This window comes from Lissotriton helveticus, chromosome 12, assembly GCF_964261635.1.
Source record: "Lissotriton helveticus chromosome 12, aLisHel1.1, whole genome shotgun sequence".
Taxonomy (NCBI): domain Eukaryota; kingdom Metazoa; phylum Chordata; class Amphibia; order Caudata; family Salamandridae; genus Lissotriton; species Lissotriton helveticus.
Window position 1 is genome coordinate 756,910,186 of NC_136073.1, and position 26,939 is coordinate 756,937,124.

The 26,939-nt window shown below is 42.9% G+C and overlaps 1 protein-coding gene across 2 annotated transcripts in view; it reads left to right on the forward strand.

Moving 5' to 3' along the window:
* IQGAP3 (IQ motif containing GTPase activating protein 3) overlaps window positions 1–26,939 on the forward strand; it is a 307,137-nt gene that overhangs the window by 63,121 nt on the left and 217,077 nt on the right. For both annotated transcript variants that reach the window (XM_078671026.1, XM_078671027.1), the window contains exons 2-12: window positions 6,024–6,111; window positions 7,079–7,235; window positions 8,706–8,783; window positions 9,569–9,645; window positions 12,561–12,628; window positions 13,286–13,399; window positions 17,982–18,160; window positions 23,620–23,707; window positions 24,421–24,584; window positions 25,267–25,354; window positions 25,694–25,857. In XM_078671026.1, the coding sequence (XP_078527152.1) occupies window positions 6,024–6,111; window positions 7,079–7,235; window positions 8,706–8,783; window positions 9,569–9,645; window positions 12,561–12,628; window positions 13,286–13,399; window positions 17,982–18,160; window positions 23,620–23,707; window positions 24,421–24,584; window positions 25,267–25,354; window positions 25,694–25,857 (1,265 nt within the window). The remainder of the gene's footprint in view (window positions 1–6,023; window positions 6,112–7,078; window positions 7,236–8,705; window positions 8,784–9,568; window positions 9,646–12,560; window positions 12,629–13,285; window positions 13,400–17,981; window positions 18,161–23,619; window positions 23,708–24,420; window positions 24,585–25,266; window positions 25,355–25,693; window positions 25,858–26,939) is intronic.

Genomic DNA, 26,939 nt, shown 5'->3' on the forward strand with positions numbered 1-26,939 from the left:
ACCTTGCCATCTTCCGTCGTTTGGGGTAGACTCACTCTAAGAAGCTCTCCATAACCTGGGGGTCCACCTGGTGTGGGGACGAGTAAAGAGATTTGTAGTAGTCGTGAAAGAAGTCATTGATTTCGATCTGAGTAGTTACACAGGTCTGCATCGGGGTGACCATCTAAAGTATCGGACTGGAGGTAGGAGCATTTCTAATCATCTGTTCTAATAGTGTACCATTTCTGTCTGGTTCGGGATGTACTTTCTGGGTGTACTCGCAGATATCTATGATACACAGCTGCTCAAGGAGTTCTGCATATTCAGTACGGGAGTCCCGGCGCTCTCTAGCTTTGTCCGTACTCGGCGTGTCCAAGCCCTCCTCCACCCTATTCATGTACCAGCTAATAGCCTGGCGTGCTACCACAACACAGCTAATCTCTGTCCCACATATGCTTTCCATTATGTCATTGCAGAGGAGGCTGTATCAGTGTTGTTTAGGAAATAAGTGTCGATGGTTGAAGACACTGTCACGAAAAGCACCATCTTCTAGGAGGCGGGGATCACATCTCCATGTGGGGATTGAGTTGGGGCCTCGTCCCCAGGAGATACTCACTTCCAATGAATTGTGATTGGAGAGTGTTTTACCGATATAGGTCGTGTGTGTGTGTGTGTGATTGGTTTAAGTAATGACGGACGGCAGAGTATACAATCTATTCTTGTGTGCAGCACACGTTTTGGAGAAGAAGAGTATTTGCGCATACCCATGTTTCGACTAAGCCATGCATCCCTCAGTGATGAAGGGCTCTAGCTTGTCGGTTTGGGGTCGCAGCTGACAGTGGGGAGTGTGAACGATCCAAGTTAGTGTCCAAGACCACTTTAAAGTCCCCACCCAATATCCAGCGGTATAAGGTCCAGTCGTTAAGTACCTTTCCCACCTAGGTAAGAAAGGTGTATTGATCCATGTTCGGGGGTAGAGTCTTCCAAGCACCACTGTTAAACCATCCAAAGAGTACGGCTGCAGACAGCTTGGTCTGCAGCCGTACTCTTTGCCTTCTGGTTTTAACCCTGGCACAGGGTAGCAAGAATAAAAGTCATTGGGCTAACCCTGTAGCTAGACTTACTCGCCCACTTTCTTGCAGTGCACATTTTCCATCAATCCATTTGCTCACACTGGATTTAGGAATACCCCTTACATCTGAAAACATCCCTGAGCCGCCCCTTGCAGCGAGGGGGTTGTAGCCCGCAACACCTTTGGTGTTTTAGGGAAACCGTCCTTAAAAGGGAAACCCCCTCCTGTAAGTCAGTTTGTTTCCCTTCTTTGACATTACTTAGATTTTTCAGACCCGAGGGCTTTGTGTGAATTTAGTCTTTAACTGGGGAACCTGCCCTCGTGGTCCCTTCTTTCTCCTCAGGCACTCCTTGTGTCTATACCGAATGTATGTTCTATCCACTCCCATCCCTTGGCAGGAGTATCATAGAAGGTGCTTTTTTGTTCATGTGTGATTTTTATGATTTTTAGTCGGGTGGGGTACAGTAGTGCATATTTCATATTTAGGGATTGGAGGTGTTGCCTGATCCGGTGGTAAGAGGAACGCTGTTTCTGAACGTGGAGGGTGTAGTCTGAAAATAAGGAGACGCGTGCATTGTCTTGTTTGATCGGTGTTTTTTCACGTGCAATTGAAGAATCCTGTCTCGCTCTTTGTAATTGAGTATTCGGGCTACAATGGAGCAGGGGGGTGCCCTCCTCCTTGTGGGAAAATGGGGGGTGGGGTAGGATGGGATGGGGGGGGGGGATATGGGATGGGGGGGGCTGTGGTAAGCCCTTTGTTGTGAGATGTATTTTTGCTACTCTGCATCACTGGCCTGACACTTCTATTCCTGTACGTCCATGAGTCGACATTGTAGGGCTACCTCCAATCAAGCTGGTTAGAACAGATCCCTGAGCGAAATTGAGGGCCAGGCGGGCTACAGGTTGGGGGTGTGAAGCACTGCCTTATTTGTAGGGCTGTCGGTGTCCGTGCTAGCTAGATAGGTCTGCCACTCACTGGAACGTGGCTTTGCATACTAGGACCACATGCTGCACATCGACCACCATGTATTCTGCTCTGCCACTTTCCTCCGCAGTGCGACCTGCCCATGCGACCCTCAGCTCATTGTATAAGGGGGGGGGGGTTGCAGTCAGTGCAGAGGTATTAAGATTGACTGTGCCTCAGGGGTATTAAGATGGACTGTGCCTCAAAGTGCAATGTGGTTATATCAGTGTCCCACCGCTAGGCCGGAGGGCACTGCCCCTTTTACCTGCCGTACCCCCAAGTGTTTTCAGAGTGCCCTCTCCACATCTCCTGGGCCCACCCAGTTTGCGGCACCACGCAGGCCTGGCCCTGCCCTACTCCGCAACAGGTTCTGCAACGTACGCGGCCACAGGCACGGCACCTCAGTAATTCTCGTCAACACAGACAGAGTATACCTTGGGGACCCCTCCTGTTGGGCCTCCCCTCCACTCTTCCAGTGGGTCAATATCGGGCCCACCCCGTGCCGACAGCCACAAATCCCCAAGAGTGACGGGCCTTTTCCTCATCTCCCTGGGGGGCAAGTCAAGGCAGACTGCGCGGTGATCCGCAAGCTACCACCTCCGCTACGGGCACCACACGATGTTAAGAATTAGTGTGCACTGCAGAAGACCACTATCCGTGCAGTCTCTGGTCCAGATGGGTTCGAACAAACCCGGCAACACCAAACAGCATGCAGTACAGGATAGTTAGGCTGTCCTGTTTTCATTTTCTATTTTTGGTCAATTCTGGTGGGGTGTTTTCAGTGTTTTCAATATTTTAAAAAACAGTTGTTATCAGTGGTTACACATTTTCACGCTACTAAAAACAACAAGAAAAAGTGTTTTTCCGGTGTTTATGGAACGTTTTATTTTTATCATTGCTTGCTTTCTGCACTGAAAGAACATGGTATATAGACAGTGTACGTATAGTGTATATGAGGTCCAAAGAGATTTTTGCAAATTAATCTTATTGTAGTACACCATACAATACTTCTTCAGTGAGTCTTTGGTCATGTGCGCTCACACTTTCCTTCCCATTGAAACGTTTGTGAAAAGACCCTCTCAGCATTCATAGCCCCTTGGGCTGAGAACCGTCAGCTAAGGGACACAGTTGGGATGACTCTTTCTTTGATGCCACATAAAGCACTTAATGATAAATATTTGCGTTTAAGTTCCTGGGCATAAGAAAACAGTGCACCAGAATGGACTAAAAAGTCAATAGCATCCCTCATTAACTCTGAAGATTGTAAAGATGCTTTCAGCATACCATCTAACAAGTGGCAAGGATCTCTTCACTTCAGCTCGGTATCAATTTTGACAGGTCATCACACACATTTTTTATATACGTAGCTGAATCACTGCAAATACAAACAATATCACTCCAATCTTTGTTGAACTTGGAAAGAACCTTTTTTTGCAGAGCATAACAAGTGACACTGCGTTCCATGTTTTCCAAAAGTCTGCTGTCACGTTTTCACCACTATCCCAAATGCTTGGTGATATATATACTTGTCACTATACCTTGCATTTAATGTTTAAAGCCTGAGGTGTTGGCAATTCACCTACTATCAATAGTGACCCAATAGAAACTATGGTCTGATGTATTTAGGGTTTTTACCCCTTCTCTGTGGGTAAATGTGATGACACATATTAGGAAAGATTTTTATGAAACTAGACATTTTACCTATCAGTGAAAGAATCAAATGCTGCCAAAATATCAAATATGAGTTTGATATGTCCTGATTCTCTAGTTTATAAAATAATTAAACTAGACCTAAAACATGCAACTAAACCCTGCATCTTTAGACCAAAGGCCATAAAACTGAAAAAAAGTAAAAGGAAGAAAAACCAATATTTTAGTGGCATCCCTAAAGAACAAAACTCAAGCAGAATAATGTTAGCCAGTCTTTCTTACTGCTAGCTTCTATAACAAAGTTACATCTTATTGACCCCTTCAGTAAGAACAAAATTACTCTTTCACTTTCTTTTTCCTTTCTTTGAATGGCATTTAGTTTGTGGTTGTGCAGGTGTTTTTTCAGTGTTTATACGTTTTCACCGGTGAGGGCTATTTTTCTTTCAGTGGGGTTTTATCAGTTATTATAGGTTTAAACCTAAAAACCCACAGCCTAAGGATAGTGTATGTCAGGACCCGGTCTGGGATCGTTTTTTCCAGTCCCTATGTGATCAGGGATCAGCCTCTGTGTGTTGTCAAGGTCTATGCTGCTGTCACCACCAGATAATGCAAACCAGCAGTAAGTGTTGTGGGGATGGGGGTCTGCCATTTTCAATGGGGCCGGTGGAGCATGGAATTGTACCGCCTCACAGGAATGATGTGGTGCCGGAACTGTGTTTTAGTATGCTCCTGATGCCTGGAGTGCCCTTTGCTGAGGGAACTGGATGGATGGACCACGGAGGGTGGGGATGCTGCAGGTTAGCTAGACCCTGGCACAGGAGCTATTCTCTCATGCGTCCGGCATAGAAAAACGGACATTGGAGGCAAACTAAATTTGTGTCGCTGGTGTTGTAGGGTGCTCTATATAGGAGGGAGCTGCTCTCCACCTAAACTTGGGAACTACCCAGAGTGTCCTTCCTTCTTCCTTCCTCAGACTACCATATTATTTCTCCACCTAATTTTGTTTAGCTTGTGTCCAGCTAATGGTTGTGAATGTTTAAAAAACGCATGTGCTCTTAATGCATCATAAGTATGTTGAGGTATTGAACACATTATAAATCTTTGTATATTAAAAGTAACTCTGAAGGTTACAGTTGTCAACTTGTGGCCAGTATGTTCCACACAAGTTTTATGGTTCAGCAGAAAAGTTTTCAACAGGGCAAAGATTCTACTCGGAAGATACTAAATATTGTATGCAGCCTCGACTTTTTAGACTGAATCGTCATTGCATGACAATTTCTACATAATTTAGAAAAATGGTGTGCACCAGGCACTGACCCATGCACTGACCCATGCACATGTGCTTGTTTTGCTTCAAAAGATGGGATGTATGTAAAGTGCTCAATCACAGTATGAAGGCTGCAGGTAGTATATTCATCAGCTTCAGACCTTGGTTATTTTCAGTGGATAGTCTCTTTGGACAAGTTTTGCATAGAGTGTACACTGTTCTTAGTACATGCTTTTTAATACTCTGCAGATAGTGAAACTCATGAGAAATTCACCACAAACAATGTGGTATAGAGTAAACTGCCTCCATAGAGTACATGCATTTCTACTCATATCAACTTCATTTCTCAGTGTAGATTATGTGACTGTGAGGGGTTTGATACAGATAAAGGCTGTCTGTAGCAGGGCATTAGTTTTGGAGCAGACATTGAGGAATTTGGTTTTCTCTGAATAGTTGTATACAGACTGCATGAAGAGGTTCCCATAAATTTGAGGTTGCGTTGATAATGTAAACTAGGCTACCTGTGACCTGTATGGTATAGGGTTATTGTTACACATAACACATACTTGATACACCTGGGAGTGGTATCTGTGATGGCCTTAATGATGCTTCATATTATTCTGAGATATTTTGAACTTGCTTTTCCAGATCAAAGTGTATGGAAAATGCAAAGGAGTTTTTCAATTGGCACCATCCCCAATTTTTATTTTCTTGGCCCCTGCTTGACGATCACCTCTAAACCTTTCATGCACAAACTAGGCAAAAAGAGACCTTTTTTTACTGAGTTTTGTGAAGATCCATCAAATTGTGCCAAAATGATAGGCTAAACAAAAAAGACATTTTCTATGAAAATGCTCACCTATCTATAACTACTCAGTGGCGACTGCCACTGGGTAATATATAAATAGTTTCCAGTGTGAAGTGAGCTGGCAGTTTAAACTATCATGCCTAGTTTTCTGGAAGAAAAACGCTTGGAAACTGAAGAGAGTGAGTGTGTGTGTGTATTTTTTGCGGCTTTTTTTCATTTTGTCAGTCCAATTCACGGCGAATATTCAGCTTTTTAAATTTGTCATGTTCTATTTCTTTTTTAGATGAGCGCCTTACAGCAGATGAGATGGATGAGCAGAGGAGGCAGAATATTGCTTATCAGTACCTCTGCCACCTAGAAGAAGCGAAACGGTTTGTGCACAGCTTACATTGGTTGATGGTTTATTTCCTAGAGAATTTTATCCTGTGTTTAGTAAATGTGGAAAGCTCCATGTATTTTGTAAATGTTTGTGTACGTTTGCTGGTAGAATCAAGTACTTGATAAATTCTTAAACTCCGCGTCGCCCTGCATTTTTATTTTGTGTTGACCCAAGAATCAACCAGTTTCTCAAGCTCAAGTCTTATTCCCAATTGTGCACATTTCATATATTTTTTTCATGACTGTTGGAACTTTTTTTTTCTGTTTCATCACTGTACCTTCTAAGTAATTGAGCTGTGATCTCCTACCATTTTTTGCGACCCGGCATTGGACTCTGCCCGCTAGCAGGCAGTGTTCTGGTAGGAATGTCATTTCTGGCAACCGTTGACCTAGTAAATAATTAACAATTTGTCCTGTAAACATAGAGCAGTCCATTTTATGAATCTATTGAAGTGAGTTAAATGAATTATTTTCTGCATACACGCTATCTTTTTGTCCTATTAATTATAAATGCATTATTATTGGCTTTTTTGAGAAGTGGATTCAGAACCCAAGAATAAACCATTTCCAATATTTTCTATCACAACTTTGGAAAGAAATGCACTTTTTATTTTGTAGTCTGCTTTCTTTGTCATAAAAATGCTTGCTTTATTTTCAGTGCATGTTGAAATGTAGTGGAAACGATTGGTTTAGAGTAATATAAAAGAGCATTGAAGGTTGAATGAGGTTCAGATACTTGGAATGACTCTAAAGGCTTATGAAAGTAGACAGTGGCACACCATATAAATATTTCATTTAGTTTATTGTTTAAATAGCACCTTCTTCATTGTCAGTGGTAAATTAATGTGTCTAGAAGTGTGTCTTTGCTTTATAACTCTTCCTGCTCATCTTGATTAAATTCTGATAAAGTTGTTGAATATTTTTTAAAAATAAAGTATGTTCCCCAATTCCTTTGCATAGCTGGATGGAAACCTGTTTGAATGAAGAATTGCCCCCACCAACAGAGTTGGAAGAAAGTTTGCGTAATGGAGTCATCTTGGCAAAGCTGGGTCACTTCTTTGCACCAGATGTTGTACCTCTTAAAAAGATCTACGACAGTGAGCAGCTGCGATATAAGGTCAATAGTTGGCATTTACATGTACTAACCAAAAAACCTGAAATTAAATTGACTGTATTAGAGTGTTTAAACTTTAGTAAAGTGATGATAATGCATGTCGGGTGTAAGAACATATCAAGTGTGTGTCGTCACCGTTCCCATGCTGCCTCGTCACACAAGGAGCTATTGAAATGAGTAGAAAACATGTTTTAAGGATCACAAAGTGCAGTCATGTGGGTGTATATGCTAGATCACCATTCATCTGTATGCATAACTAAAACAATGTATTTAGAGAACTAATAGCACTGTATTAACCTTATAGTTGCCAACATACCCCACTTTTCTCTGAATCTACACCTATACAAGTGTAACGATTCTTTTTCTTGGTTGGTTGCAGCAAATGCTCTTACCCAATGAGCTCTCTTCCAATTAAATCTCTTATGTGACCGATCCCTAGATATGAGGATACCTCATACAATCCTTTGAAACCTGGGTAAAAATCTGTGCTTTCTCAAGTTTATAACCCAAGTGCGAGTACCTTAGGAGAAAATGAAAAACACATTTATTTGTGTTTAATTCCCCATTGACCCCTCCAAGAATACTTGCTCTATTCGCTGGCTTCTTCTTCTTCTGGACATACCCAGATGACATTCCAAACAGTCTATCTGATTTCTATTACCCAGGTTAATATTCAAGTCCAACATAGTACTCTAGTCACAATAAGGCCACTAAATAGGTGCTTGGGCTGGATTGGGATTCTAAAAAATGTATCCTTCCACCTTCATTGACTGTGCTTGTCTCTAGTGTAAAAGACATATGTGGCACACTTTCTTTAATTGTTTGCCATCGAGGTCTGTTGGCATGAGAGGACTACATGGAAGTGTTATGCCGTCGTAAGTTACAGATCTAGTAAACTTTCTATATCTAGTTCATATCCTGTCAATGCATTTTTCTTGTTGGCTGAAAATGGACTGCATGAATGACCTATAAAATGCTTGAAATTAATCTGAACAACTGATGCTTTCTGAGCCATAGAACAAAAGCGGCACCATAGTGATTTTAGCCTTGTTGGGGCTCATCAGTGTTTTTGGGCTCATTCAGTGGGGATCTAGTTTGTTTGCGTGGACTAGACTATTCACCTTGGGACAGGACCAATGGTTGGTTCCTCTGTGTAGTGACACATAGAATACAAAAATCAATAGACGTACGTGGCTTAGAGAAATTACCAGTGGCTGAGATTATCTTTAGCAATTCATTCACACAATTTATATTTTTATCAGTGAAAATGGGATTCTGGTGAGGAGCAGAAGATGTACCCGTTGACCATAGAGATGAGATTAAGTTTACAAATTAGTTTCGGGTGAGACATTCAAGCAAAATGTAATATCACACAGTATTATGTCATGCTTTGTTGAATAAATGTGGTGGACATCTGTTTAAGCAGTTGCCTGTGATTTTAAATGCAATCTAATATGCGTTATCTTCCTTTAGGCAACTGGCCTTCATTTTCGACATACTGATAATGTCAACCACTGGCGCAGTGCTATGAACCATATTGGCCTTCCATCGGTAATATACTATACAAGACACTTGAATTACGACACATGGTTGGAATTTGATCCAAGTTATTTCATTAATATTTGGTTAAAATGAGCAACATATCTTTTGTTTTTTGTAAATATATTGTTTGGTGCTTGTTATTCACTGTGCTTGATGACTTGATTTTAATGACTTCCAGAGGAAGACGTGGGATGTGTTTACTGCATAATGTGCTTTGCATTTAAACCTCAATGGTATCCATGTCAAAGACATGTTAGCAACCCTAGATCCACAACTCTTTTATGTGCTTTGGAAGTCCTACGTAGTAGACTGCATGCAGCCATTTGTATAAATAGTGTGCCACGGAGGAGTTATTGTAGGGTTCAGTAAGTATAATGGGATTGGGTAATGAGGAGGGTGAGTTGTCCATGCTCACATCAAATATTGAAGGTTTCAGCATGCACATAGTCTTTATGGGGCTAAATGGAAATACCCCAAAGGGGAATTGTATTTGATAATGAGTTTCTTTGAATTAGTATACAGTATGACTCTAAAGCCAATCTTCCAGTCGGAGTTCTGCTGTTTTTCACTGATGAGTCAAAATAGAGGAAAAAACAGTAGCAATATTTTTGTAAGCTTAAGCTAACCAGAAAAACACTTCCTATATATTTTTCCTCTCTGTACATGTGTAGAAATTTCTCTTATGCTTTCAGCTAAAAGTAAGCTCAGTTTGTTTATTTTATTCTCTCTTTCTTTAAAAATCAATGCCTTTTTAATTTCTACTTTTTAAAAATTTCTTTAAAAAAAATTAATAGCTTTTTCAGCCGGAAACAACAGACATCTATGATAAGAAAAACATGCCTCGGGCTGTCTACTGTATCCATGCTTTAAGGTGAGATCACTGTTCTCCTTTAGATTCCTGAGAATCCGCTCTACTAAAGTAATTTTTTTTGTTGCGTAAACCATTTTTCTGAAACTGATAATTTTGTAACTATTTAATTTTAATGCCCTAATTACAAGTTAGGTGGATACATATGTGACGGTATACATTGCTTGTGGAAGGAAATTGTTTCCGAGCCAGTTCACCATATATATGGACTTGGATTCACCAGGTGGAATTCTGCAAGGAATCCCTATTACTAGTGTTTTAACGCAAATATTTACCACCTGCTGAAAGCTGGTGGTAGATAAGGTGGAACTGGGAAGGAGAGGATGTTGTCTGTGAAGAGGAGCATTGAATGCTCCTTTTTCTTTAAAAATGCCTTGTTTGGAGTAGGGTCAGACTGCAGTGCAGCACGTTCCAAAAACGATTTTCACACTGGATACTCTCCCTGGTTACATCCGATATTGAGTCCTCGCATTTTAAAAATCTCGGTGCAGTAATACCTGGCCACGTTTAATTGAGTGGAATTCCACCCAGATATCGTCTGCTAGTTTTGTGATAGTGTTCAGTAGTCAAATTAAAAATGGTATTTTGTTGTTAGTTTTTTTTTTTTTTCTCAAAACTACTAATTTGTCATACATAGCTCAAGCTTGTAGCCTAACTGGTAGGTTTTCCACCTTCTTCATAAAATAAAAATAAATGTTTCTCACTGAAAGGCCATCTTCAAACCTTGTTGGTAGAATTAAGTACTTGTAGATCTGGGCTTTTGTGTCATTTTTTTTATGATATTGGGCGGTTCATCTTGGTTCCTTCCATGAAACCATTTGGACGAATGCATCTTTCAAATTATGTTTAACAGAAATTTCAAGGATTATGAATATCGTTTTCTTCCAACATGGATGGAGGTGGCAATGCTATATTGCCTCTCTGAGTACTTACTTATTTACTTCCATGTCCCTAAATTTGTTGGGATTACGAAACAGAATAGAGTAAATATGTCCATTAAAAACCTAGTGTCAATCTCACCAGTCTTGTATAATTTGGAAGCAAGTTATTTTGTTTTTCCATAAATTATTTCAATGTGAGTTTGACCATCGTTTTACATCAGATTCCTAGTTAGGAATAGAAGGTTGTTTGTATTGACTCCATTCTTACCACTCCTTTTACAATATCTAAATATTTTTAACTAATGTACAGTTTTTGCCAAAGTATATCCTTCAGTAGTTAAAATATTTTTTTATTACTCACATTGTGAGTTACTAACTTAGACATGAATAGCATAACTACAATTCTGTTTATTTGTGTACTTTTCCACGCCATGGTAAATGTGTGTATTATTCAGTTTCCACAGCTTTCTCTTCCAGATAACTATGAATAATTGTTTAATTCACCAGCACCCTTTATCCTATAAACTCAAGTTTAGTGTGAAGTCCTACTTCTAAACTTTTCTTCTCATTTGATGTTCCTCATCTCTGATGTTAATACACAAACTACTTTCTTGCACTTTCAACAGGATGTTGATTCAGTATCATGCAAGCACCATTCAATACATGCCCTCTGATCTCGAAAGGCTGTCATATTAATTGAGTAGTACTCCCTAGTACCGGTAAAGCAATAGTGCTTTATATAATGTGCAACAAATTCACATTTTCGATTATTCCAGAGTCCTCTTGTGGCACCAATCTGACAAACCTTGTCATTCCGGCAATGATACATTTAATACTCTTGAGCAGAGCTTCCTGGTCTTGGCCTTATTAAATGTAATAGAACTTTTTTCCCAATTATTACCAAATCTACTGCCCATATGCCCTTTGGTAAAGTCTTGTGTAGATCATTCATGTGCATTAAAACCTGATTCATCAATGCTGAGTAACATTTTTTTGTTGGTTTTGGTTAGATTCGACTGTTGTCTCTTGGTCCAGTTTGTTTAAACCAAGTGGGCAGTATGTTTGTGGTAGAGCAGCTATTTTTGAAATGTTGAAAATGGGAGATGTGGTGTCCGATTACATTTTTGGGAATCCCGGGAGTAGGGTTTTAAATGTTATTATCCTATTAACCAGAGTGTGTGATTATTGTCAAGTTATCTCCGTTCATTTTGCCATATCTGCTAGATACAACATTCTCTTCACTGGTTAAATTACAGCTGTGAGTCACTTTTATTTTGTCCTTTAAATAATTCATTTGTCCCTTGCCTATTCCCATTGATCAGTAGGCGTAAGGCACATTAACTCTAAAATATCTGTAGGGGTTGAGCGCTGTTAAGGAGCCATGTACAACTCAAATGTTTAATACGGTTTTAATAGATATTACTATTTATTATCAAATAGTTATAGCAGAGTGATCGCTTATATAACTGCCACAGTAGAACATAGTTGAAATGAAGGGTATTCTTAAACTAGTTAATATGGCAAAAGGAAAGGGGTTTTAAATGGATACAGTGCATTCTACTGGCAAGGTTTATTCTCTTCCCATGTTGTCATTTTGCACCTTTGTTGCCCTTGAAGGATTGTTGACAGTAGAGGAAGCTGACCAAAAGACCTGTTTCGTGTTGATTTCTTCTGTTAGGCACAGACAAAGGCAGGAAACCAAATTGTTCTCTGTCTTGAAAAAAATTAAGTCCTAATCGTAAATTACTGGACATGTATAGTTTGGGTTTTGTTTACATATGTGAGTGTCTGGGAATGTATTTTAAAGTAATAGAAAATCAAAATAGGGACGAAATGCCAGGGTCTTCAAATGCTTTTTGTAATTCCTCTGTTAAGAAATCAAATGGACTACTAAGGAAAGATGTGCAATGAATCTGGTGCATAAATGTTTATTACATTTGATAAGTTATTAATACTGTTTAAGGTTCCTGGTAGAATATTGGTAAGTTCTGAGGGTGTTTTTCAATGTATTAATAGCCTAATTATGTTTTATTTCAGTTTATTCTTGTTTAAGCTTGGTTTGGCTCCACAAATACAAGACTTGTACGGGAAAGTGAATTTTACTGGTAAGAAAATAAATCGGTCTTTAATGAAGGGCACATCATACATAAGAATGAAGGTTCCTGATAACGGTGACTAATTTACATAGTAGGGTAGTATCTTCTGTGTTCCCCATTCCCTGCAGATGTAAACTGGTGTCTATTGGTGAGAGTGGAAAATGGTGTAAGGTATGTGAAGGACCGGTGTAAAGGGGGTGGGCGGTGTTAAGTCTATCTAAAGAAGTTACTATCCTCACTTCAGGTGCAAACCGGCTCATTTTTTTAAAAACTTCCCATTCATACTCCAAAATATACCAATGGCTTTTAATTCCTGAACTGAGATGGGTTTCTTTCTGCAACACTGCTCCTCTGACAAATAATTATTCTCCTTTAACTCTAATACGAGCTATAAAATGGAAGAATTTGTGTGGTGGTTGGACTTCACTTGGATGTTCACATTATGCATGTCGTAGTCAAAAATTGTAACTCTTGCCTTACAAGCCCATACCTTAAACTAGTTGAATGTGCCCTACCCAATTAATTTGCCCAACTAAATAACATTTTACATTGTGTGTTTAAAAAAAAAAAAAAAAAAATCTAGTTTTCTGTATTTGAAGTTCCTGCTCCTAAAATGAGGCTGTTAAAATAATATTTGAATTAGTTGCTTTTGGTTATTTTTTGCAGAGGAAGAAGTTAATAACATGAAGTCTGAATTGGAAAAGTATGGACTGCAGATGCCGGCATTCAGCAAAATTGGAGGAATTCTTGCCAATGAACTGTCTGTGGATGAAGCTGCAGGCAATGCCACTTTTAATACTTTTTATTTTTACATTTGTTTAATTTGACTAAGCTTTTTTATTTTCCCTTCCACGCGTTTTATGAACCTGTGATGTTACGTGGTTCCAAAGAAACCAAAGTTTCCTCTGGGCCTTATGGGTGATTTACCATGTAAGACTTTGTAGATTTCAAATATTCTATGGTCCAAGGTGAGCATCATGTAGAGTAGAGTAGAGCAGAGGTTTACAGGGACCCTTACAGTGACCTTTCTTAAATATTATATCGTGCAGACCTCACTATCTTACTGAAAGCTGAAAACGTAGATCAATGCTTTAAGTGGATAGTCCGCAAGATCATAAAGATGTTGTGGCTGAGAAGTTGCTTTCAAAAGACCTTATTGAAAAGAAATGAATGAATGAAATGAAAATTACATTTATATAGCGCATATACTACCCTGAGGCCTCGCAGCGCTAATATCTGAATCAGAAGACTACAGGGCTTCGTGCTAGCAGGCTGTACCAAATAGGTGGGTTTTTAAGAGTTTTCTGAATGCCAGCAAATTATTGGTCCTTCTAAGCGAGAGGGGGAGGGAGTTCCACAGCTTTACAGCATTGAATGTAAATGAGCGGCCTCCCCAACGGGCTTTGTTTATCTTGTTCGAGGTGGCCAAGTGGAGTAAACTGGAGCGCAAGGCTCTGTGGGGGAGATAGGTGGTGATCAAAGGGTGCATTATGGCAGGACCGGTCCTCCAGATTGCTTTCTGCGTAAGACACATAGCTTTAAACTGAATCCTTGATGTTATAGGCAACCAGTGTAACTTCTTACGGGCAGGCTTAGCAGATTGCCTCCGTGGGATTTGGTAGAGCAATCGGGCGGCACAATTCTGTGTGACCTGAAGTTTATTAATTGTGGCCTTTGGGGCGCCCAGATAGAGAGCATTGCCGTAATCCAGGCGAGAGAGTATCAGGGCCTGAACCATGACTCTCCTCGCCTGGAACGGAAGAAGAGGGAGGATCTTACGGAGCATCCTCATCAGACCGTAACGGGTAGATGAGGTCTTAGTAGCCTGGACCATAAAATCCAGGGAGCTATCTAGCCAGACTCCCAGGCTTTTTATCTGTGTTTTTGGGGGAGGAGGGGGTCCCATACATTCCGGCCACAAAGGGACCAGAATGTTGGGTGCTGGGTTGCCCAGTAATATAATTTCAGTTTTTTCCCCTTTGAGTCTGAGGCAGGAGAGCTCCATCCACTTGGCGACCGCCTCAAGACAGGGGCCCAGGGTGCTAGACGACCCCCCCAGCCTGGTTTAGTGAAACCACAAGCTGGGTGTCGTCTGCATAGGTGACCATTTTCACGCCGAAAGGATGGACCACCTCCGCCAGAGGTCTCATGTAAATATTAAAAAGGGTGGGGCTCAGGGCAGAGCCCTGAGGCACCCCACACATAAGTGGCTGCTTAGTGGAAACAATGTCTCCCTCAAAGACCTGGAAGAAACGCTCCTCCAGGAAGGAGATCAGCCATGTCAGTGCCACGACACCCCCATGCCACTAAGACGATGTAGTAAAATGGCATGGTTTACCGTGTCGAACGCGGCACTGGGATCTAATAGGATGATGGCCGCCTTACCTCCCCGGTCTAGCAGACTCCTTGTCTCCTCTATCACGGCCAGCAGAGCTGTCTTAGTCCCGTGTTGGGGACGAAACCCCGTCTGAGACGTAGAGAGCTGTTGGTTTGATTCCAAATGCTCGACCAGTAAGTTGTTAATGTGTTTCTCCACCAATTTGCTCATCCAGGGCAAAAGGGAGATAGGGCGATAGTTGGACAAATTGCTTTGGTCCAAATTGGGCTTTTTTAATAAATCCCTGACCATATAGCGCATTTCCATGATACAGGAACTATACCTGAGGCAATTGAAGTGTTGAGGACATCCAGGATTACTGGGCGAATCGCGTTGATGACGTTAATTGGAGATTGAGGGGGCGCTGGGTCTCTCGGGGAACCCGAGGTGACCCTAGGAATTATTTTCTCCAAGGAAACTGAGTCCAAAGGAGTGAATTGTTCCAACATGCAGATGGCCGGGGAATCAGAGCTCACCGTTCCAGCTGTTTCTAACTCAGCACTGTTAGGGGTGAAGGAAGCATAAATAGTCTGGATTTTTTCATGGAAGAAGGTTGCCTGATTATTGCATCGTATCAGTGCTCCCTCTGTGGAAACCAATTCTTGGGGCGGGGAGATCAGTGATTTAGCTATCTTAAAGATCTCCGTGGGCGAGTTGGCAGCTGTATTAATTTTGGTTTCGTAAAAGAGGGCTTGTGCTGCCTTGCATTCAGTTTTGTAGAGACGGACCGCTGCTCTGTATCTTGAGAGTAGTCCCGTCTCCACACCCTTTCCATCTTACGGCAGGATTGTTTCATGTCCCTTAATTTAGATGTGAACCATGGGGCTACTTTTTGTCTCTTTATGTGCTGCAAACGTTCTTTGGGAAAAACTAGATCAAGGGAGTTCTGGATCCAGCTGTCAAAATTACTGCTGGCCTGGGTGGGATTGAAGACCTTTACTGGCCTGAGATCAGCAAGAGCAGACTCCCAATGACTAGGGGAAAGTTTTGACCACTTCCTACCCCATTGGTTTCTTGGTTCCTGAATAGACATGGAGCTCCCTGTTTTCCAATTCAGGGGAATCAGATAATGGTCAGCCCAGGGCAGAGGGAGAGGCGTTTCAGTGGTTATTGTATCGATATTACTGAGCACGTGATCCAATAAATGGCCCTTGTCATGTGTCGAGGAGAAACCTTTTTGTGCCAGATCGATTGCTTGGAGACTCAGCCGCAGATTATTGGCCGAGGGGTCAAAAGAGTTATCCAGATGGAGATTTGGGTCGCCTAGTACCGTGAAGTTGGCCGACGCAAGTGCTGAGTCGGCGGCTAGGTTGACCAAGTTGGGGATAAACTGACCCAGGGCTCCAGGTGGACGATAGACCAGGATACCCGAGAAGGTGTTTATTGGAGAGAGTTCTAATGCAAAGGACATGCTTTCGCAGTCTGAAAGTATGGTGGAAATGATACGACATTGATATCTCTCTCTATAGATGATAGCTAACCCGCCTCCTCTGCCAGAAGTGCGGTCGACTCTTTTTATCGTGTAACCTTGCGGAGTGGCCCAGACAATAGTTGGGTCAGCTTCCGGTTGGAGCCATGTCTCTGTTTAAAAGAGAACATCAGGCTCGAGCTCTTCTATCAGTAGGGATACCTCGGTGTAGTGTTTAGGCAAAGATCTGCAGTTGAGGAGGAACAGCCTCCCAACGCCTATGGGTAGTGTGTTTTCCAGAGGTATTGGGTGATAGTTTCAAATTGCAATGTTTGCAATGGGTCGTAATGTCTAAGTGTATGGAGTGTAGGCATTTAGCGTTGACAGCAGGTCTTAACTCAACTAGTCTTAAGGGGTCATAAGTAAATATGCTTTTAATTATAGGGTCGAGGGTCTGGGGCCCTGCGGGACACGGTCTGGCGCAGACTGGCTTCTCTTAGGCGCATCCGCGGTGCGCCCACTGCGCGTGTCCACTGCGCGTGTCCGCTGCTCGACAGCATCATATGCTTTAATGTAGATTAGGTTCCTGGGAGAGCTAGAGCGTCACCTTACAAGATGGCCGCCCGCTAATGGCACCACCAGGAAGTGCAATGCACTGAATTCTCCCTCCACAACAAACAGAACAAATGAGCTGCGGTGGAACGGGGAGTCAGCGCGGAGTTACAAAGTGCACAGAACAGTTTAAAATGTGAGTAACAATTTAAAACAATGGCAACAGTGTAATGGATAATAGCCCCCAAGCGCTAGCGCATCGAAGACCTGAAGCTTCAGAATCAAACCTGCGCGTCGGCGCTCTGCAGCTATATGTAGTCAGGGTTCCTGGGAAAGCTAGAGCGTCACCTTACAAGATGGCCGCCCACTAATGGCACCACCAGGAAGTGCAATGCACTGAATTCTCCCTCCACAACAAACAGCACAAATGAGCTGCGGTGGAACGGGGAGTCGGCGCGGAGTTACAAAGTGCACAGAACAGTTTAAAATGTGAGTAACAATTTAAAACAATGGCAACAGTGTAACGGATAATAGCCCCCAAGCGCTCATTTCATTCATTTCATTTCATGCTGTTGAAGGTTCCAGAGAGTGATTGGTGACAGTACTTACTTTAGACTGGTAATGGCTCTTTTGCTTCTTTCATTACTCAGATGGGGGAAGTTGGTTGGTCTGATTAAAAATCCAAATCAACTCTGAGCAACAAATTTTGATGCTTTAGATGTTGGGTAGGATAGGAAATAACCATGCCCCAGTCTGTGAAAATACAGACTCGTTTTAGCCCACTGAATTCCACCATGACAATGTTGATACATCCTATGCCAATCATTAGATGTCTGTTAACACTACCATTGTAAACTGGGAAGATGGAAAGTTAAGTGCTCCTTAGTAAAACGAAAAAAAACCCCATCATTATTTACCGATTCGCACATTGTAATAGTTCATTCAGCTATATCTTTCTCTTGCGTAAACGCATTCCTCTGTGCTTTTCTTCTCATGTGACATTTACTTTCCTGTATTTTTTTCAGTTCACGCTGCTGTAATTGCTATCAATGAAGCAGTTGAAAGGGGGATTGTGCATGAAACCATGGCATCGCTGCGGAATCCCAATGCTTTGCTGGTCCATTTGAAGGATGCCCTGGCAGCTGTTTATCAGGAAATGCTCTACCAGGCCAAGGCAGAAAAAGCATCCAATGCCCGGAACAGAGTAAGACATTCCGTACAGCCGACTGTGATTGCATCCAACCTGCTTAGGGCGGAGCTACTCCTTCCATGTTGCGTTTCTTTTGTTGTAAAATGTTTCTTCTATCTGTAAGCAGCTGCAGTAGACCAGGCGGTTGGCGAGAATAATTCTCATTGCCAGCATATGTAATATTTTGTGTTGAAATTAGTTTTTTTGGGTAAACCCTTATCCATAGGGCTGCTCAACGGTCATTCACATTTTGTTTCCATTCACCATGTCCTACAGAACTTGTCAGTAGGTGAGCCCACTTTAGCCACAGGCCCTTTTGAACTCTGTGTGACAGTATGCTGCCTGATCACGTGTGACTACCCACTATAAAGAGGAACATTACAGTTCAAGGACTGGTAATCCAATTCTTTGCTTTGCCAGTGTTTGTTTTTCTTTCCTGTCTTTTTAGGCTGTGGTTTCGTGACCTCTTGTATATACTTTAGTATATACTTGTATGTGTAGTTACTTTATGGGCTTTGGAGATCAGCCCTAGGACTTGTCTGCTTCCGCTTAGGGATTTTTTTTCTGTTCAGCTGCCTCTATTTAACTGTCTAGATAGCAAACAACCAGTAGAGGTCAGTAAAACGCCAGAATTGCTTTCTGCTGAGGGGCTCTATTTATTTTATATTTCTGGCAACTGCCTCTACTTAACATTCTTGATAGAAAACGACCAGCAGAGGTCAGTAAAATACCAGAATAACTTTAGCATTCTCTAGATTCTAGTCCATAGAAATTGTCTTCCACGAGCACCCGTAGACAATATTTTTTTCAAATCTTGTATTTTCAGTGATATGACCACCAAAGGCCCTGATTTTATATTAAAACAGAGCTTTGGACTATACCATTTAGAGCTGAAAGGCAATATTTCTCTCCATGTGTTCCCATACCTGGCGTGTCAAGCAGTTTGGTGCTTACTTTCCCTCCATGAACAGTAGATGTTTCAGCACACAGGCTAATGTGCTGTATGGCCAAATACATATAAGGTCCCATAGGCAAGACCGATTGCATTGCACATGCTTGTTTTTTATTCTTATTTGTTTAAACTTTTTGGGGTTTCAACAGTTCAAAGCCGATACTTTCTCTTTGTACAGTGGTAATCATATTTTTGTGTTCTCTGCATTAAAGCTAGTGTACATCTGCCTACGAGGTAAGCGCCAGTACTGTTCACTAGTAATAGGGCATGGTTAATTTAGTTTAAATTATTTTTTTCATGCATGTGATTGTCTCCAGTTGCAGCCTTTTTAGGTGACAAAGTTGCAAGAAAATATGAAAAAAATTTTTTAACCCTACTGCGGCAGCTTGCCAAGATTTATTGGCTTTGTCTATTTGCACTTTCACCACTATATTGCTCTGTACAGGCAACCTAATATGGTTAGTTTGTTGCAGTCCTATTTTAATTTCTAGTGTTTTTAGGTCTCGCCTGTCGATGCGCATGCGCATCGAGCAAGCGAGACTATAGGGGCTCATCCAGACTTTATCTAACTTGCAAGGAATCGTGGCGATTCCTTGCAGTGCCCGTGACTTTTAAGCTCAATGCGCATGTGCATTGAGCTTAAAAGCGCGTGCACATGCACCCAGCCGCCTACTCTCTCTCTCAGCCTTCCCACAACTCCGCCCCCTCACTACTTGATTGCACGGCCGCTAGGCCGTGCCTCCCCTACTCTCCTCCCCCCTCCTCCTCTCCTCCCATGCCTGCCTGCCTCAACTCTCCGCCTCCCGCCCCCTCCCCCTAGTTTACAACGGATGCATGCAAACATGTTTTTTCAGATTGCAACGTTATTTTAATATTATATTATAATCTCTATATGTCATACTTACATGGGCAGGTAAATCCCCAGGAAGTACAGTGCCCGGTGGGTTAGTGTCCCTGAACGAAATGCCAACCGTACGGATATATAAACCGACTTCCTGGGTCGCAGGGCCGGACCCGGAGAGCGAAAATGTGTGTGGCTATGAGCCTGAGGACGCTGCTGGAATGAAACTTACTTCTCTGAGCATCGGGTTAAACTCCGAGGTCACGCGCCTCGGGCTGTCTCTGCCCCGACGAGCTGGGACACGTGTGCTTCAGACCCTGAATGCCCCGGACACGCTACGGGAGTCTCCCCTCCTCCCACCCTCCCAAGAAGCAGGTCCCTAAATTGTTCAGACCCCGAGACCTCCTGGGCATGTCTCACGGGGTCTCTCCCTCAACAAACAAGAAACGCGTGTTGTTCAGACCCTGAGAGCCGCAAACACGCAGCTAAGTGCCCCCTCCCCCAGCAAGCTGTTTCACTGAGGGTTCAGACCCTGAGCCAACCCCCCCCCCCCCCCCTCCAGCCCCCCCCAAAAGTAACACCTTTGCTTGATTTCGGGTCCTCCGCAGAGAGGGGCCGGTGCTTACCTCGCCCTGTGCCCGGCTCAGGCTCCTGGGGTCGGCACTCGCTCCCTGCCTGGGACTCTCCGCCGGGCTCGACTGGCACAGCTCGGACAGGGCTGCAGCCTCGGTGGCGTGCCCCCTCCCGCCCCTGCACAGCCCCCGGGCTCCGCTGTGACACTGAGCGCACTGCTCACCTGACTGACGGACAGCCCCCGCCTCCACTGACTGACTGACACAGCTCCGGGACACAGCTTTCAGCAGCGCCTCGTCCTCTTCAGAGGCACAGCTCTTCTTTCAGCAGCACCTCGTCCTCTTCACAGCCACAGCTCTCAGCAGCGCCTCGTCCTCTTCAGAGGCACAGCTCCCCGCCTCCACTAACTGCCTGCCACAGCTCTCAGCAGCGCCTCGTCCTCTTCACAGCAACAGCTCTCAGCAGCGCCTCGTCCTCTTCACAGCCACAGCTCTCAGCAGCGCCTCGTCCTCTTCAGAGACACAGCCCCCGCCTCCACTGACTGACTGACACAGCTCCGGGACACAGCTCTCAGCAGCGCCTCGTCCTCTTCACTGCAACAGCTCTCAGCAGCGCCTCGTCCTAGCCACAGCTCTAAATTTGGTAGCACCTCATCGACCCCCAGGCTACAGCTCCAGATTTAGCAGCACCTCGCCCTCATCAGGAGTCACAGCTCCAGTTCAGCACCGACCCACAGCTCTCCAATTTTAGCAGCAGCTCCCCCAAACCACAGCTCCAGTTTCAGCAGCACCTCGCCACCCTACTGAGCCACAGCAACTGGATAGCAGCACTCCCCTCCCCCGAGCCACACCTCCAGCCTCAGCAGCACATCACCCTTCTCCCAACATCGTCTCAACCTGGTCCGGATCCGGGTCAAGAGCACCCCACCGTGACCCTCAGCAGCACCTCACCCTGACCCTCCGCAGCACCTCACCCTGACCCTCAGCTCCAGTTTCAGCAGCTAGAAACTCGATCTTCTCCGGTTCCACAGCTCCACTACCAGCAGCGCCTAACCCTATTCCCAGTCCACAGCTCCACTCCCAGCAGCACCCGCCCTATTCCCAGTTCACAGCTCCACTACCAGCAGCGCTCCCTTCTTTTCCCAGTCCACAGCTCCACTCCCAGCAGCACCCGCCCTATTCCCAGTTCACAGCTCCACTTCCAGCAGCGCTCCCTTCTCTTCCCAGCCCACAGCTCCACTCCCAGCAGTCCCAGCAGCCCCACCCTCCTCCCAGTCCACAGCTCTACTCCCAGCAGCCCCGCCTCTTCCAAGTCCACAGCTCTACTCCCAGCAGCCCCGCCCCACCTCCACTTTGTTGTCTAGTTGGCAGACTCAGCTGAGAGGCCAACAACTGAATGGGTGCATGCAATAGGTCTCGGAGCATTTGAGTTAGAGCTTTTAGATTTGTTTATGGCTTTTTTTCTTTGTAATTCTTTAGCATTGCCTACAGGAAACAAAAATGCTAAAGATAAAAAAAAAAACCCATAAACAATTCTAAAAGCACAAACTCTAATGCTGCGAGACCTATTGCATTTCCAATGCTTGTTTTTTTATATGCTCCTTTTTATTGATGTTCATTGAATAACAAAACCTTTGACATCAGGCATGCAACAATGAGCGACAGTTGCAATCTCATTATATAATCAAGTATTTATAGCTCAAGTCATCCTATCCTATTTTGGGCTGATGCATGTGGTAGTAATCCCACCAGGACTCCATATTTTGTTTTTAATATTTCTTTGTAGCACCTCTTGCTTGGTAACTCATTTCATCTGCCTTCGAGCAATAGTTCATTTCCCATAACCATTCTGCTAAGGTAGAGGGGTCATCACTTGTGGCTTGCGATATCCCTTCTGGCATCAGAAAGACCACAGTTATCTGAATGCAGGCACGTCTGTAGCTGTCTCAGTTCTCCATTATGGCATTGATTACTATTTTGGGGGCAGCAAACCACCATCCTCAGCGCAATGTATTTTCTTTTTCTAGTACTGGGTAATAATTGGACATTCTCATATTGTGGGAAGGAGAGTGACCATGTTTTTGTAACACCAGCAGTTAGAATGTCGTGCCCTACCTTTGGTGCCCACTGTCCTGCCGGATCTAAATAGATCCTCGAAGATTTTAATTGGATCCATTTAAGGCATGAGGGAATGCTCAGCCGTCGCACAACCACCTTTGCCTTATTCCATTTATTATCCTGCATCTCCCTAAATTCTCAATCGCACTTGTTTTGTAGGTCTCTTAATCGGTTAGGAGTATTGATTAGTATTGATCTGTACACACTAGAAATACCCTTCTTTCCCAGATGCTCCATTGCCAGCTTTGGCTCTAAGGCTTTGACCTCCTGGCATGTGCATTCTCTTCCTTCTGTGGGGCTCAAGAGCATACCGCAGCGGCAAAAATCTGTAGAATTGTGATTTGTGCATTGAAATCTCTGTGGTCAGTTGTTAAAATGATTGGATACGGTCAGTGGCCCAGATATTTCCCAATTTGAAATAAATGTTAATTTCAAGGGATAAAATGCCTTGAGTTTAGAGACATGTGGAAGCAATGTGCCTGCCACAAAGGATTGTCGCTTGTTGTTTGCCAACCAGTGTGTCTTATGGCCTTGTGTTAGCATAAAGTGGATATCTTGATGATGGGAGGTAATGCATGTGAAAAGCGATGTGCCGTACAGTGTGGACTGGAGGCTTGGCCTTCGCAAGAGTTTTATCTTGACTGTAATTGCCAACCAGTCATTAACTGGGATGAATTGGTAAACCAGGTAGTATTGACAGAAATCCGCACCTCCCAGTCCGCCATCGTATTGGTTCCAGGCCTACTTCAACTCTCCTAACCTTACTTGATTTTCCTGCATACTGTAACAGACGACATGTTCAGACATTTCTTGGTTTAGGTGACTACTGGAACACTATTACCTCTAGGTCTGTCTCTGTTGTCTAAAGTTAGGTCACTCATACTACCCGTGCCTCCATTGCTGGACAGATCTCAGTGTATTCTCATTGCATATGAACCAAAATTATTGTTCTGATGAGGACTTAATTCACTCTTCTTTTCCAAATTTTTAGGGGCTTCGAGGAACAGTAGAAAATGGAGATATTTATGACACGTGTTTGACTCAGGCAGAAATTCAAGGAAATCTCAACAAAGTCAACCGTAAGCTTTATTGAGTGTATTTGTTTTTAATTTTTTTTTTATAGTTTTAGTGCATCATCATCATCTGCTTGTAATCCATAAATACCTTAGCAAGATGATTGTTTTGGTAGACTTACCTACGAAAACAAGTACTCATGAATATTCTTTTAAGGGCAGAGTAAACGTCTTACTTTATTGTATTTTATTAAAAAAGACATCTGTTACCTGACATTTAGAGGCGGGAGGCTCCGCAAGATTAAGTCTGCCATGTTTAGTGAGTGTCTTGGACATCCCTATTGTTATTTTAATGGAAATGTAATTGGGGTCAAGCAGCAGCCTTGGATAGTATTTCAGCCCACATATGTTCAGCTCCCTCAAATAGTTGTTTTTAATTATGATTCATTATGGTTAAGCACATGTACCCTTGCTAGATCTTGAAGAGTCCTTTTTACGGACTTTGAGGTTTTTGAAATGGGTACATATTTAAGTACTTGTTCATACAAGTGCGACCTTCGAACATGTCATAGCACAAAAGCATAATGTTCTACACTGCACATAGCTTAAAATAACTTTGTTTAAATATCCTATACTCAGTGCAGGATTTTGCAGTATTTATTTTACTTTAAATGTTTTTCTCCTGGAAGTTTTTACAATTGACCCACACCGACATTCTTTAATAGTTTACTGTATATGAGACTGGTTCACCATTAGAGCTGCGCTTATTTTTATTCTAGTGCATGGGGCACTTGAGTATGTGGATGAAGCGCTGGAGAGGAGCGATGCCCTTGCTTTATATACAGCCTTGCAGGATCCTGTCCTTGCGCTGCGCAGAGTGCACCGAGAAAATTCAGAATGGTATCTGGAGCAGCTTACTATTGACAGAGAGCAGAAAGCATTGGTAAGCTATGGACCTAGTGCTGCTTTTTAGCTGCTATTTGGCTGGCACTGTGTTGAATACATTTAAACCACAAATCTATTGCAGGGTGGTGTTTGTTCTGCTATTAGGTATTCTGCTAAATACGTACTTTTGTTAAAAACAAATACGTTACGAATGGTCTTAAGTCATAAGCTACTTAATTTATTAATCGGTTCCCACATCTAAACTATAACTTTTGGTGTGACACTTTTCACTGGCAACTCCCTCACAACAGAGATTATCTTGGAATAAACGTCCCCTCCCACTAAGAGTGTAGATATCTGTACATTCAAGTTCTTTCTCCTAGTGGACCGAATTATTAGTAACCTGTTTTGCAGGGCTGTTCATTTTTTGAACTATTGTTGTGAAAACACTTTGCATCTCCCTTCTGTAATACCACAATTATTCTTGCACAAGAAACTAGAATGTCCTGTTGCTTATCCCTGATGGTTGGAACAAAGGTCAAGAAACTCTGAAGTCCACCAAGTACTGACAAAGAGCAGACATTACTGTTGAGAATAAAACTGTGATCTATTCTGTTTAGAATAGATGTTTAATCTTTGAATGCTCTAGCCCGCTGATTCAAACTATCTAATGCTTGGTGATCTGGCGACGACAAGTTGCCCGCCTTTTCGTTCAGTATAATTTTGTCCTTGCATTACAGGAACTGGGCTGTGTGGATCTGCTGGACAAGGAGGAGATCCAAGCGGGGCTTGATGCAGCAAACCAGAATGCAAACCAAGAATATGCTAGTAAGCAATGTGTCTTGTTCCGCTGAGATATCTCTTTCTTCGTATCCAAGATGTATAGCAAAATAATCTTTTACAAGCTCTCCTTTGAAGGTTGACAAGAATAAAATAGAAAATGGATCAAGCAATAGCACTGAGCCTCTTTTGGGCCTCTAAGGGAATAAGTAAGCAACCTTTTAGAATGGCTTACATTCCATAGTTAAATTTATACAGATCTGTTTTGTGTATTTAAAGTACAAAAATTTAAATCTTTGTTTGCCTGTGTTTTCTTTCATGTTAGATGTCCGGTAGTGGTGTTCAGTATCTAGAAGCTTAATTTAATACTGTCTCCTTAACTTACAGCCAACCGAGCAGTTGCCTGCGTAAACGCTGCTATCCGAAAGGGGGTTGCTGCTGAAACCGTGAAGGAGCTTGGGAATCCGGATGCTCAGCTGCCTGATGTGTACATATTTGCAGCAGAACTTTATCAGAAGGAGCTGTCTGTTCTGCAGAAGCAGAAACCACAGGTCACTAGTAGGGTCACTTTCTTTATAGGTATTAAATCGGGTTCCTGAATCTCAAAGTATATGGGTACCCCTGTAACAATCCACCATTATAACCTGCATGTCCTACATTGATGCCACCAATGGATTGCTCAAGGTGTAGCCAATAAGCCACAATTGTGAAGTTGCTATTCATTCTCCTTATTTGTGCCACAGGTATTTAAGAGATATTGAGAAGCCCGCTGGAAAATGGTCCGTTACTGGTTCTGTATGTTTTGAAACCTTTCAATGGGTGTTTTAAAGAGTTTGCAAAGATCAGTCATGTGTCTTCCATTTAAACTAATGCATGGTTTCCAGTGCACATAATGTATTTCTAATATTATATACACCGAATACATAAGTGTTATTGGGCGTTCCGTGGGACTATGTGCCCTGGAGGGACCATTTTCTCTTAACCTGGTGCTCCTTTCCAACTGACTTCAGTTTAAGAGTAGATGAGGTCAAAGGCGCCACATATGGGGTGCTCGAGTTAATTTCTGTTCCATTACCCCTTTTTTCCTCTTTGCCTTTGGCTCATCCTCTGTCTACCACTATGACCTGCAAAAGCATGCTCGGTGCATACATCGGCCCAGCTACACCACAAGTCTTGAGTTGGGCCACCCCCTAAACCTTATTGCCTTTGGGCTTGCAATACCTAGCTTTAATGGAGGTTGCTGGCATATGGGACTTGCTTGAAGTGTGAACAGGAGGAATCCATGGCCTGACAACTTGGGTATTTTGCTTAAGACTCAGTGGGTTTTCGGGTAATGTGACACTCTTTGGCTACAGGTATTGGTTCTGGTTTTAATGCATTTTAGAAATAAAACTTCTAAAAGAGACAAGGCAAAATGTGTGAGTGGTGGTGTGCGGGGGAAAAAGCTGTGTAGACTGATGTGTCTGGTTTACTGTTCTCCACCAATTGACTTGTCTTCCCACCCCTACAGAGAGAACAAATTTAAACCCTAAAACATTTGTTGGTGTAAACTGTATGTATTTGAACAAATTACATCTACCGTCTAATCCTATGCATACTCGCACCTTTATAATAGGAAGCTTTAACCTTACTG